The sequence below is a fragment of the Apodemus sylvaticus genome, chromosome 8, assembly GCF_947179515.1.
Source record: "Apodemus sylvaticus chromosome 8, mApoSyl1.1, whole genome shotgun sequence".
Taxonomy (NCBI): Eukaryota; Metazoa; Chordata; class Mammalia; order Rodentia; family Muridae; genus Apodemus; species Apodemus sylvaticus.
In genome coordinates, this window is record NC_067479.1 from 58,280,201 (window position 1) to 58,293,156 (window position 12,956).

General features: G+C 43.7%; 1 protein-coding gene across 1 annotated transcript; it reads right to left on the reverse strand.

Annotated features, from left to right (window-relative positions):
- Positions 1 to 670: 670 nt before the first annotated feature.
- Stc1 (stanniocalcin 1) lies at positions 671 to 12,614 on the reverse strand. Its single transcript, XM_052191108.1, has 4 exons — positions 12,285 to 12,614; positions 10,179 to 10,321; positions 9,321 to 9,532; positions 671 to 3,656 (listed from the first exon to the last, which is right to left on the reverse strand). The coding sequence occupies exons 1-4, from the start codon at positions 12,400 to 12,402 to the stop codon at positions 3,386 to 3,388; spliced, it is 744 nt and encodes a 247-aa protein (XP_052047068.1). The 5' UTR covers positions 12,403 to 12,614; the 3' UTR covers positions 671 to 3,385.
- Positions 12,615 to 12,956: the final 342 nt, after the last annotated feature.

Genomic DNA, 12,956 nt, shown 5'->3' on the forward strand with positions numbered 1-12,956 from the left:
CTTCTTACCTCTACTTCACCAGTGTTAAATTAAAATACACACTACCATGTCCAGCATTTTTAACATGAGGGTCTGGGATCTGAACCCAGATTCTCAAGTTTGTGCAGTAAGCTATCTTCGGAGTCATCTCCTCAGCCCCTGGGTTTAAATTTTATCATAATGGTAAGGGAAGCTTTTGGATGATTTTTATAGGTGTTTGGTAAATCCTGACATAAACTCTATTCATAGTCATATTGACCCATAATTAGTGATTTTAAAGAAATGACTTTGTTCTTATAAATTCTTACTTAAGAAACTTGAAACAGAACTACTACTACTACTACTACTATGTTTGCATGTACATGTATGAATGTGTGTGTATGTGTGTGTATGTGTTTCTGTATGTACAGACATGTGTAACCTCTATATAGAGGTTAGAAGACAACCTTGTTGAATCTGTTCTTTCTTTCTACCATTATGTGGGCTCTGGGGATTGAGCTTAGGTCAACAAGTTTAGGAGATCAATTAGTTTACTCACTTGCTGGTCCAAGAAAATTTCAAAGAATAACAATGAAAGACGTGGGGGGAAGAACGAATAAAACGTTAACACTTTATTATTATTATTATCGTAGAAGGAATTCACCAAAGGCTTCAAATTATGCTATGGCATCTTTAATTATAAAAATAAGCAAATAAAATAACTTGCATCTGTCATTACCATGATATGTTTCATAACTTTCATATGCACATGGAGCTTAAAAACGTAATTTAACAATAAATAATGACATATACCAGATATGCTCACTGTTTATTCCAGTACTCAGCCAAAAACCTAAATATCATTTAAATTATAAATACATAATGCAAATATAACGGCACAAAAATGTTCTAAAGTGCAACCAAATCACGAGAGAGGAGATCATGCAAACTGGTCTAGGTCAGTCCCCGAATCGCTCTGCAGCAAACACGAGACAAAGCTTTGGAAGTTCAAGAAGGAGGTGGAGAGGGGCAGGGTGGGGAGAAAAAGAAGCAAAAACCTAGCAACGCTGTGAGAACTGCTTCTTTCTGTATGTGTAGATATATGTATTGTTGGTACATATACCAAGATTGCTTTGGGGAAAGAGGAGGTTATAACACGGCTTGAAGAGGTCACACCAAAAAATAAGAAAAAGAGAAAAAAGAGAAAGAAAATTTACTGAACTTAAGAGAATTTTACTAGGAATTCTCATAAGCTACTTGCCACTTTGGGGTTCTGGCTTAGTGGGTTTGCAAAATGCACAACACACACACTTGATTAGCTTTTCTGGTTCAAAGAAGTCAGCCTTGCCTGGGGTGGGAAGTAGGGGGTGGGTGGGGGAGAGGAGTGAATCTAGCTTAGAATATGTGCTACCTGATTTCCAAGAGGCTAAGGCAGTGTCCATTTGTTTGGGACCTGGGGATGGGACAGTTCTAAGTATGAAAATGCCCTTAACAATCTGATGTCAGTACTCTTCGAGGCTGTGTAGGGACAGAGGCTACAGCCTTGGGGCCGCTGCTACACTTGATCTTGGTCCTTGAGCACTATGTTACTGGTTTTAAAGGCTTCGTGGTAAAGTTGTATTGCTTTTTATTTCCCTGGAGAGGTGCCCTCCCTCCTCCCACCAGGGTCCCTATCACTCAATTTGGTCAACTCTGGGGTGTAGCCTAGTGAGAGTCAAGCACCAATAGTTTCTACCCAAATGAGTTTGGAGCAACCCCTCCCTCTTCCTCTCTCAGCATTGACCTTTGGTGAGCAGTGACACTCATAAGGGGCTGTTGGGTTCAAGGACAATGACCCTGAGAAACTACTGTTGTTCGTAGACAGGTTAATCATTTGGCTTTGGTGGCTGCCATCCTGTAAACATCACAGCGGAAATGATCAAACCACCAGCTCTTATGCCCTCCTTCATTCTCTCTATATTTTTCTTTTTTTTTTCTTTTTTCTTTTTTTTTCAAAGATCCTACAGAGATGGTCCGGCTGCCAGGACTACTTTGGCAGGCAGCGTATTACAGGACAAAAGATGTAAGAGGAGTCTATTAAGGCTGGACAGCCCAGGGTTATTTATACCCCCTTAAGCCCAAGTTCCCCGGACTAAAGACCCAAAGGCTGATTGACTCATTCCTGATTGGCTTAGTGGAACAATATCCCATTCCATCATTTACCAGAGTGCCAGGCACTGATGGAAGGTAATGAGCCAAGAACTGCCACTTCCAAGGGGATGGTAGGCCTTGTCACACTAAGTGGTCCAAGCCCAAAGGGATGATCTTTTTGATTCCTATAATTCCCAGTTGGATGTGACAGAGCTGTTTCAGGATACATCAAAGTCAAATGTAGCCTCTGGGTTGAGGTGGGCTGGGAGATTAACGTCTTACCTGGGGTCCTTCAGATAACCTGTTGGGTTTTCCTATCAAGTATAGGTCCATCTTAAGTTCTGATGTTGAGTTAAAACTACTTCTACCCCCTTAGTTATAAAAAAGGCCACAAGGAGCATGAATGTGGATATCTGGAAGTGAGATAGTTATTCCATTCCCAGGAAAAGGAAAATAAAGCTAAGGTACAAAACTAAATCTATATGCAATAAAGTTATTATAGACTGCTCTGTTAAGCAGAGTCCTCTGGAATTTATGTACAGTACAATAGTTTTCAGCTATTTATATTCCACAGTTAGACCTTAAGATTCTCCGTTTTTAAGACAATTGTTAAAGGTACTTTTAAAGCTCTGAGCAGTTACAGTACATAAAGATGTTAGCTTTTTGTTTTTCATTAGATGCAAGAAGATGCTGGCTCAAAGTCTGGTTGGAGAACCAGGTTTGAGCAATTTGGTAAATATGTCAGAAAGGAAATTAGACATTGGAGGATAGAGACCATAAGACTCATTAGAGATCAAGAATTCAAACATGACATTCATATTCGTCCATGGCCAGCACAGATTCATAACACGAATTCCATTTAACATATTTATGAGCATTTAAGACATGCATTTAAATAAAGTTGTTTTGTATTGGCTAACTCTACCAGGTGACCATTCTAAAGGGATCTATATCTTCAGATTACAATGACTGGGTAGTTACATGAATGTTTTGTGTGTGCGGAGAGTAGATAGGGATCTGGGAAAAGAATTCAGAAAGGGGGAGATGGAAGAGGGTACATTCTCTCTTGAGGAGAGGCAGAATGACCACACATATTCTGTTGGTAAGAATGCTGTCATTGCAGAATGTTGGGATATTGATTATGGAAGCCTAGTTTCATGCAATTTTCTTTAAGGGGGGAATAGAAAATAGGTACTACTTAAAAAAAAATCAAACCAGGCACAGTACACTCAAAGTTGGTGTGTCAACACCCCTAAAATGCTAATAGTTTGGTGAGGCTGTGAATACCTCTCCCTGCTTATGCACTCTCTTGGGAGGTGCGTTTGATGTGTGAGGGAGAGTCCCCCTCACCTCGAAGGTTCCTGAGGAGGACTTTCAGCTTCTGTGGCTCATTTGTGCGTCTCCTATTGAAGTCAGCTCTGGGGTGTGTCTGAGCACAGTGGTCTGTCTGCAGGATGTGGAAGAGGCTGGCCATGTTGGGCCCAATCTTCTCCATCAGGCTGTCTCTGATTGTGCTGACTGTGTCTTCATCACATTCCAGAAGGCTTCGGACAAGTCTGTTGTAGTATCTGCATTGGGGAAAAGGTTACCATTAGAGAAAGCAAAGTCAGGAGCAGATTCAGACATCAGTGTTCAAGCTATGCAAAGCTGAAGGTGGCTTTTGCTTCCTTCAGAGCTCTGGGTTCACTGGGCAACACTAGAATGTCCATCTCCATGTTTAGACTTCAATAGAGTTAGATCACGCTGAACAGTAGGAGGCTGACTATTATGTCTGAAATTCTGGAAAACAATGACTCTCAGGAATAAACGTGACAATCCAAAATGCTCTCATTGTAGGGGAGAAACTGGGGTGTTTGCTCAGAGTCATACAATGAATTAGTGGCATAAGTGGACTTAGTCCAATAAAATGAGTAGAATTGGTGAGCCTTAAACTCTAGACTTGTGTTAGTACTAAATCATTGCACATGGACTGACAGTTATTTGGATGTCTTCTGCAACTTCCGTCTGTCCCAGGAATGCGTGTGCTCAAGTAGGTACATACTAATGTACGTTCTAACTAAGCTTCAATCTATAGCCATGCATTTTTCTGTGAAATCTTCTTTCCTCACACCCACTCATTCAGTCTTGAAAAGGCTGATGACTGACTAACTCTATTTGTACTTCCTTCAAAGGCATATAGTAGCTTCCTGCAGGCAAACACAAGGTAGCAAGGGTGCTTGAAGGAAAAGATGAATGACCTTTGAAGGTCCATCCTTTTGCGAGTCTGTATACTGCTTAGGCTCTTACGGCCTCTTCCTTCTTTGGATCCTCATAGACTTTAGTTATCACCTCAAGCACCAGCATTTGATGACCTCGTAATGATTTCTTTTTCCCTGGATAGATTTTGAAAAATTTTCAAGGGCAGGTGGGATATCCTTAGTCTTTTTATCCAAGTAGTTGAGTGGCATTAGACTGCATTGTCTGCTCAGTAATTCACAAGTTCTTAAAATGAGGAAATAGAACTTAAATAACAGGGAGGCTTTCTTGTCTGGGAAGATCACATGTACCTTCTTCCTGCATGTATAACATTGATCTTCTCTTGGTTCTCACCGTCTACCCCTATGCATCTATCTATATTGAAATACCTTTTTACTATATCAACTGAACTTTAACATCAATGGAAAGAGCATAAGGATATTCTTCTGTTGTACAAAAAAAGTCTTAATGTTTTGAAGAAAAATGATCTGTGATTCTGGTAGATTTCTAAGCAAAAAAAAACAACAAAAAACAAACAAACAAACAAACAAACAAACAAACAAACAAAAAACCTGAAAACTCTAATGACAAAGATCTTTATGTGTAGTGTAAGTGACTTTCGTTTATCCAACAAATTTTTCTGACTGTCCCAAACAACATAGACAAGTGTTATGGTTGTAAATGGACCAAACCATCTATGTTCAAAACTTCTAAACAACTTGTACAGTTCAGGTATATTCCAGCCTGACTTGGGGCTGGCCTATTTGACTCAATGGTTGTATAAATCCATTAGCTCTGTGCTCTTCTCCTGGTGAGAGTGACCTGCTGTACTGATGTGGAGAGACCCTTTTCTACGAGTGGTCAGGGTGTCACAGGGGCCACAGGATCATCTGGGGAGGGGAGGAATCCTGTTTATTTTTAACTCAACTCCCAGAGCACATGAGCAAACATCTTTCTAGAATAACTTGACCCCCTAGAGAGGTCTTTTCAAGGATGGACAGTAAACAGAGTAGATAGTGATGAAGTGAATCGGTCACCTTTCTTTGAGTGAAAGGGTGAAATTGGGAATGGAGAGAGGAACAGCATCTGACTTAGCCCTCTTGTCAGAGACAATTATATCCAGCTATGAGTGAAACTGGGCTTCTCTGGCTCAGAGGAACATTTTCCAAACCTTTGGAATTACAAAGCACATGAGTTAAGCTGAGCTTTACTTGATTGGAGAAATGGGGAGAGAACTAGTTTTGGAAAAACTGAGAACAAAACAGTTGTGTCCCAAGAGCTTTCAGCCATCTATTCCTTCATTCATTTCTAGGTATCAACTAATTTCTGGGCTCTTCCAAGACTTGGCACCCCTACACCTCCTTGGCATCTACTTTAGAGGGTATTTTAGTTCTTAGAGGATATGGTTCCATTAAGGGCTTTATAGTTTAGAGAAGTTAACCCTTCCACATCTAGAAAGAAATTTCCAGTCACACGTGTTCCCAAGTGGGGTGGAAAATGTTATTGTGCTTTAGAAACAGAAAATGCAAAGTTCCTTCTTCGACAGAATTGGAAGCTCTTGTCAGGTTGGAGAACTCTAAGCCCCTTAAAGAATTTCAGTTTGTCTAGCTAGCCTTCCTCTTTAGGGTCCCATTGCTGCCTGACTCTGAGGACTAGATAGAATACCTGACCTGCTCTTAGGTTGGCCTACCTTCTCTTAGTAACTACTGCTTCCCTGAGGGGGCTTTGGTAACTCAGGGGAGAAGGCAATGAATTTCCTACATTGTAAAGTAGAAAATGACAGATGACTCAATTAGGAGCTCCTCAAAGCTAGAGCATATGATAGGATGCCTGATATCTGCTAACCCTGTTGTCTCCAGTGAGACTGAAATGTGACACTCGTCTCTGGACTGTGCAGGACAATGAGAAGACCTTTACTTTGGGTTGCTAAGCAACACAGATGCTTTTCAGAGGTTTGTGCATTCAGCAAAGTTGACTTAGCAATTGCCATATATTTATTGAGTGCCCTTTTGTACCAAGAACATATAGTTATACTAGCCGTGAGGAGGGATGATACGTTTTTTCTTTTAAAAGAGAGCACACATAAAATTCCTTGTTGAACACCATGGTGTGTGCATATTTAGTTATTCATGGTATTCTATTTTGGGGTTTCAGGGACTTCTTGCAGGGTTTTTCTGGCTGCCTTCTTTTCAAGTAGAAGACAAAATAGCTTGGCTCAAGGCCATGTGAATTCTGGACTCTATTGGGTGACTCACAAGCTGTGAGACCTTCAGCAGGTTGCTTATCTCACTGAACCTCTGTCCTTCAGTCAGTTAAATGGGGCAGTAGGGCTAGATAACCATTACCTTCAGCTGTGGTATTTTGTTTCTAAGGATTCAGCATGCATTTTCCTTCTTAGGTTCACAAAAACCAGTACAACTCAGCAGAAGAAATCTGCTTTGTAAGGGGAGTTGGGATGTTTCCTATCTTTAAGCCTGACAGGCTTTGTGCCATGATGATATATACTCCACTGAGATAGCAGATTAGGCTTTCTGGTCTCACAGCCTGGAAGGACCTTGTACAAATCACCTATCTTTCTTCTCACTTTAAAAATTTCATCCTTGACCCCACCCCCACGTGCTTGGTGAAGAATAAGATCAGACATTCTCCATGGCTACAGCTTCAGCCATGCTTACCCAAATACACACATTCTGCCTAGGAACGTTCTGTGTGAGGGTTTATAAATAGTCCTTTGTTTCCCTTGATCAATATTATTCTTCTGTTTCCTGTTCCCAATCCATGCCCTAGAGAGTTGGACGCTTTGTCACTTTTCCCACTCTGGATCTGGGTTGGTCTCATTGGTTCCCAAGCTTCATGGTGCCCTGCCCGCCTCATCAATCCTTCCTGCTTCCCTCGAGACTGAAAGTATGGGTTGCAAATCAAGGCAGGGGACATTCCCAACTACCTTCTCTCCCTGCATGCACTGCTGTCACATACACACAACCCTGTTCTGCCTTTCAGTCCAGTCAGGTTTTTGGAGTCTCCCAGACCGAAATCTCATGCTAGACAAACCACAGGAAGGTGGAATGAACCTGTAACTACTTCCCTTTGCAATTCGCTGCCAACTGGCAGGGACTTTGCGTGTGTCTATGTTGGGACTGAGGCTGGGAAAGCAGGATGTCTCAGGCGCTGAGGAGCTGAAATAGAGCAGATCAAGTCCCGCCTGGCAAGGAAATCGCTCTAGTCCTCAGCACTGAAGTAAAATACTTGGAAAAAGAGTTGCAGGAGAGATTCTCGTGTTTAAGAGTATGCCACCCTTTCCCCATTGACCTTTTCTATTAAACACCAGCAAGAGGAGATAAAGGGCCCGTGCCTGGACCATTTTCTGAAGGTTGTTGCAAACAGGACACGTTGGAAGAAGAATAATGGTCTAGCTAAGGACACCTTCCCCAAGTCTTCCCTTGGATAAGTGGGAATCTTCAGTTCAAACTCTGTAGCTTCCTTTCTATAGGGACTCTCACTTCACAATGGAAAATGCAACTTTAACTGAAATAACCAACTCAGTTTAGCATTGAAATGGGCTTCCTGCCACTTTAGAGATCATTTGTGTCCAGGATCTTTAACAACATCAACTTGTACTGATGAGTCTGCTAACACAACTCCCTTTAAAATGCTACATAACTACATCTTTTGTCCCTAATCATTGTCTAAACAAGAACTCTTCATTTCTTTACCCTATGGCAAAGGGCTATTCTCCAACAACCAGCCAAGTATTAGCCCTTCTTCAGCAAGAATTGTTGAAGTATTCCCTTTTTTAACAAGAATCTTTCTAGGAGAATTTTTAAAATTGAGGTTGATATGGAAGGACAAGATATTTGAGGAAAATGGAGTTGATTTTTCCTGTTCTGAGCAAGTCAGGTAGAGTTGCGTTCAAGGGCTGCATGGTAGCTTTCTAAAAGATGAGTTGTGGTTCAGTAGGCCACTAACTATAGTTGAGAATGGCTCCTACATGTCACAGAAGTTTCATGTTAGGGATAAAGCCCCAGATAGACGTGACTGTTATCATTCTCAGAAGGATGGGGTTATTTGGCTAGGAGGCTCATCAGATTAAGTGTGTGATAACTCTTAGGGGACCAGAGTAATAGAACTATTCCTTGTTAAAGGCATGGTGGGAACATCAGAGAATCACAGGATTTACCCATCATAGGGTTTGTCTTCGAGCATCTCTGCAGGCTGTCTTCAACTGGCTTATAGTTAACTCCTAATTCTGTCTGTCCACGTACTACCCAAGTAGCATCCCTCACCTCTTGATAGACATCTTTACAAGATAGCCACAGTGGGCCAGGACGCAAGGTCTCTTATATATCAGGGGTTCACTCCTATTTTGCAAAGGCTTCAAAGCCAGTGACCCAGCAAGGCCTGGAGGTCAGATGGTGTAAACCCAGTAGCTTTGGGTCACCTGAGATGCAAATGATACTTGGGTAGCCACCAGCTTCCCCTTCTGGGAAATCTTGGGCTAGTGGGTTGGGATGAAGGGAAGATGAGAATGGCTCCCTGAGGTCATTTTGCTTTTTAGAGAGAAAAATCCAGGTCCTGGTGAAATAAGATGACATGCTCTGGAGATAAGATGCTTAGTTACTGGCCTTGGGACTTTAGATCTGGCTTTGGGACTAACTCCAAATATACAGATTTAGTAAGTCTGCATTCTGACATTTGACCAGGGTTTTTTGGTTTTTTTGTTTTGTTTTGTTTTTGTTTTTTAAATCATGACCTATTGTTCTGTTGCTCTGCCATGGTTTCAGCCAAACCTGATGTTTCAAAAGGTACTTTCCAGAAGCTTCATTATTTCCTTCAGGCTTATGGTAAGAACTGGACAGAGAAACTCACCCAGGAAAACTGCAAATCATCTTTCAGCTAGCTGTGTAGAAAGGGGAACCAGAGGGAAAAACTGCTGCTCTGGTTATGGTGGCCAAGCCCCACCCTGCCCCTCGTCGTTAAGAAAAGGACCCTCGGGATACCTGTTGGAGAAGTGATTGGGCAGCTGGATGACTTCAGTGATGGCCTCCGGGTTGCGCTTGGCGATGCTGCAGACGTTCAGCTTGCTGTAGCAGTCCTCCTGCACCTCGGCGATCATCCTCTGGAAAGTAGAACACCTCCGAATGGCAAGGAAGACCTTGGAGGTGATGCCGTTGGCGATGCACTTTAAGCTCTCTTTGACAAATGCTTTTCCCTGTCAGGGATAAGAAGATAAGCATTAGTCTGACCTTCTGAAAGAGATCTGGGTCTATGACACAGGAGCCTTCAAGGGGACCAAGTGGCTTTCACAGCATGGCTAAGAATTACAAAAGAAAAAAATCACTTCTCTCCTGGACTATCTTGAACACTCAACTCCACGGACAGGAAATGGGATGGGAGGGAGCCATTATCAACTCCTCCGAGGTATGAAGATGGTCAGAATCAGTTTTATGTTTTTGGGATTAAGACTGATTGACTGGGAATTTCGGATAGCATGCTAGGTCATTCAGAGGAGAACATTTTTATTTCCTCTCAAATAAATGCTCTTCTGCTAGTCAGTGCTCATATCATAAACCAGCCTCTGTCAACCCCTTATTTCTGGTCTAAACTGTGTGCATATGCCCCTGACCTGTGTGTGTGTGTGTGCGCGCGCGCGCGCACGCACGCGCGCGCATATATGGGTGCATGGGTGCTCATGTGCGCATGCGCGCCCTTTCTGGCGTGTGTTTGCGCGCGCCTGGGATAAACCTTTTGATTAGGAGGCTGAGAAGCAAGGTTGGCTCTCTATAAGACAGGTTCCTAAGAAGCACTCTGTTAAAAAGACAATCAGCCAGTGGGAGCAGAAGTCAAGGTCCAGTTACCTGAGTGTCAAATTTAGCAGCACTGTACAAGAAGGATTTACAAATGTCGTACATCCCATCTGTGTCACACGTGGAGTTTTCCAGGCATGCAAAAGCCCCGCAGCCAACCTGCAGGGCACTGTTGAGACAGCGAACCACTTCGGCTGGAAGAGACAAGCAGAACCAGTCTGGGTCAAGTCAAGGGGCTCTGGGTAGAATCCATTGGTATAGAGGCCAATACCAAGGGCGCATGATCTTAACTTCTCCCCGGACTTTGACTTTAAATTCCCTTAGATAGAACCATTGGAAGAAAATGGGGTGAGAAAGGGGACTGGCAGGAACTTTTTTCTTGTAAGACTCAGGATAGGGGCTGGTGCCTTCTCCCTTAGGCACAAGCTTTCTGAGTCTGACCCTTCTATGCATTTTGATGGCTAGAGCATGTCTTCTGGTGGTGATGGGAACCAAAGGCTGTCCCTTGGAATTTAAAAGCAGGGGTAGGCTATAGGCAATGACTGAAGGTCAGGCTCATGATGGGGTTGGGGAAGGACCAGAGAATCTAGCTGCCCTCTGAAAAATTCAGTCTCGACTAAAAAGCATGGTATTTTAATCCAAATGGCAGAGAATAATTTGCTGAGTCCATTTGGAGGGAGACCCTTCCCAAAGAGGGCTTTTAACCCATGACGGCATTGGCAGAAAGGAATCTGAGCCCTTTGTATCCGCCCCAGCCCCCCAACCACAGCCCAGTGCTTAGAGGTATGGATAATCTCTCATATTAAAAAGGCTTCTTTTCAAAAAGGAGAAACACAGGTGTGGAGTGACGGGTCCAAGGCACTCCTTGTGAAAGACTGGAAGAAAACCGCAAAGAACTTGCACCAGGCTTTCTGCATTCTGGATAAGATCTGCCATAAAAGTAATTTCTCTCCCACAGAAGGAGGGGTGTTCTGGCAGGCAGCTCGGCAAGCAATGATCTGTAGCCTTCATACCGTAGGATTCTCCTCCCAGATCAAAAGCATGGTTTGGTTAGGTTAGTCTTCCCCGCCCCCCCCCTCCCACCACCCGCAGCCTCTGGGATGTTACAAGTCATTTCCCTAATTATATATTTCCACGGGTTCAAATTATAACTTTGCTTTAAGCAGTTTTAATATGCATTAGGGCTGCTATTGTTTTAGGCAAGCTGGAATTGTGAATCACGGCATCGCTATAGCAACTAAGTACAAAAGGAAGCCCAGCAAAAGGCCTCCTCTGGCAGGGACCTGCGCTCTTCCAAGGGGGAGCATCTGCAGCATTTTGACACCTGCGGGGTCCCATCTCTGCTAACAGTTGGGGAGAGGAGTGAGTGGGGAACCAGAAGTCAAGGTGCACAGGGGTCCTAATGCCTGCCTCCTTGCCTCCGGAGGCCAGGACCATATACAGTTAACTGGTGCGGGAGTCCGGCAGAAAGTAAGACCTTCCCCTTGGAGAAAGAAATGCTTCGTTTCACAAATGCACTTCCTTCTAGGGACCTTGGGCTGCAAGGGAGATTGAATGGAGCCGGTGAGAGCGAGGAAAGAGACAGGGAATGGGGCGTGTAGGTCCACCCCCCCCCCCCTTTCTGAATGTGCCCTGAAAAAAAATTTTTTTTCAGACTTGAGGACTATGGTTCCACAAATCATTGTGAGGAGGGGGCTTGTCAGTAGGCTGTCTGAAAAGGTAGAGAAGTCAAGTTACAAGGTCTTAAAGGAGCAGGGAGAGAGGGACAGCAGCAGGTAAGCCACTCTTTACCTTAACACAAGCTTGTGGAGTAGAGGGAGCCGCTGTGAGGCGTGCCAACATTCAAGCCTTTCCCCGCCCCCTCCCCCCAACAAGAGGGTACGTGCCAGATTTCAGGCAATCAGGCTAGGCTTATGCAATGAAATACCCTCAGCAGAGCGCCCAGCTTCTTCGTTAGTTGCATGCAATTTATTAAACAAAGGAACTCCACTTCCTAAGGCTATTGGATTACACTGGCAGTTCATTATCACCAGGCAAGAAGCACATTTATTACTGAGATCAGCCCGTCACAGAGACACATGCAAAAGTGAGAGAGGCGAATGAGGACAGCTCTTTGGGGATGGGGGGGAGAAACCGGTCCTGGGTTTGCTTGCTTACCTGAATTTTGAGCCGCCACCCGGGATTTTCTGGGGCTCACAGAATCATTCTGTTCCGCCTCGTGCGCTGCAGCAGCACTGATGACCAGCGCCAGAATAACTGCTGAGTTTTGGAGCATTCTCTAAGAAGTTTCCGCTAAGTTGTTGGCTTTTTTTTTTCCTCCCCCCTTTCCTCTTTTCCTCTCCCGGCTTGAGTGAAGATGTGGATCTGGATATACTGAAAGCTTAGGTGAGGATTTGAGGAAGAATTTGTGTGTGTGTGTGTGTGTGTGAGTGTGTGTGTGTGTGGCTGGCTGGCTGGCAGGCGGCTGCTGCTGTTGCTGTTGCTGCTGCTGCTTCTTGCACCTCTGGCTTTTGCAAACTGGGGGCCCAAGAGCTGCACCCAGGGATTTTATAGCCGGCTTATCAGTCCTCAGGATCAGGGACCAATCAGATTCTTCAACTGGTCCGTTTAGCCAATAGGCAGGCACGCTTATTCCGCTGGAGCTTTTTGACTTCTTAGAAATATTTTCCAGCAAATTGAAAGTACCTGCTGCCAATGATTTATGTGTGTGTGTGTGTGTGTGTGTGTGTGTGTGTGTGTGCAGGGATGTGTGGAAAAGCTATTTTCACACACTGAAGTGATAACTCTGTATTGATCAAGCCAAAAGGAAAATCACTTGAAAAGCTCTTC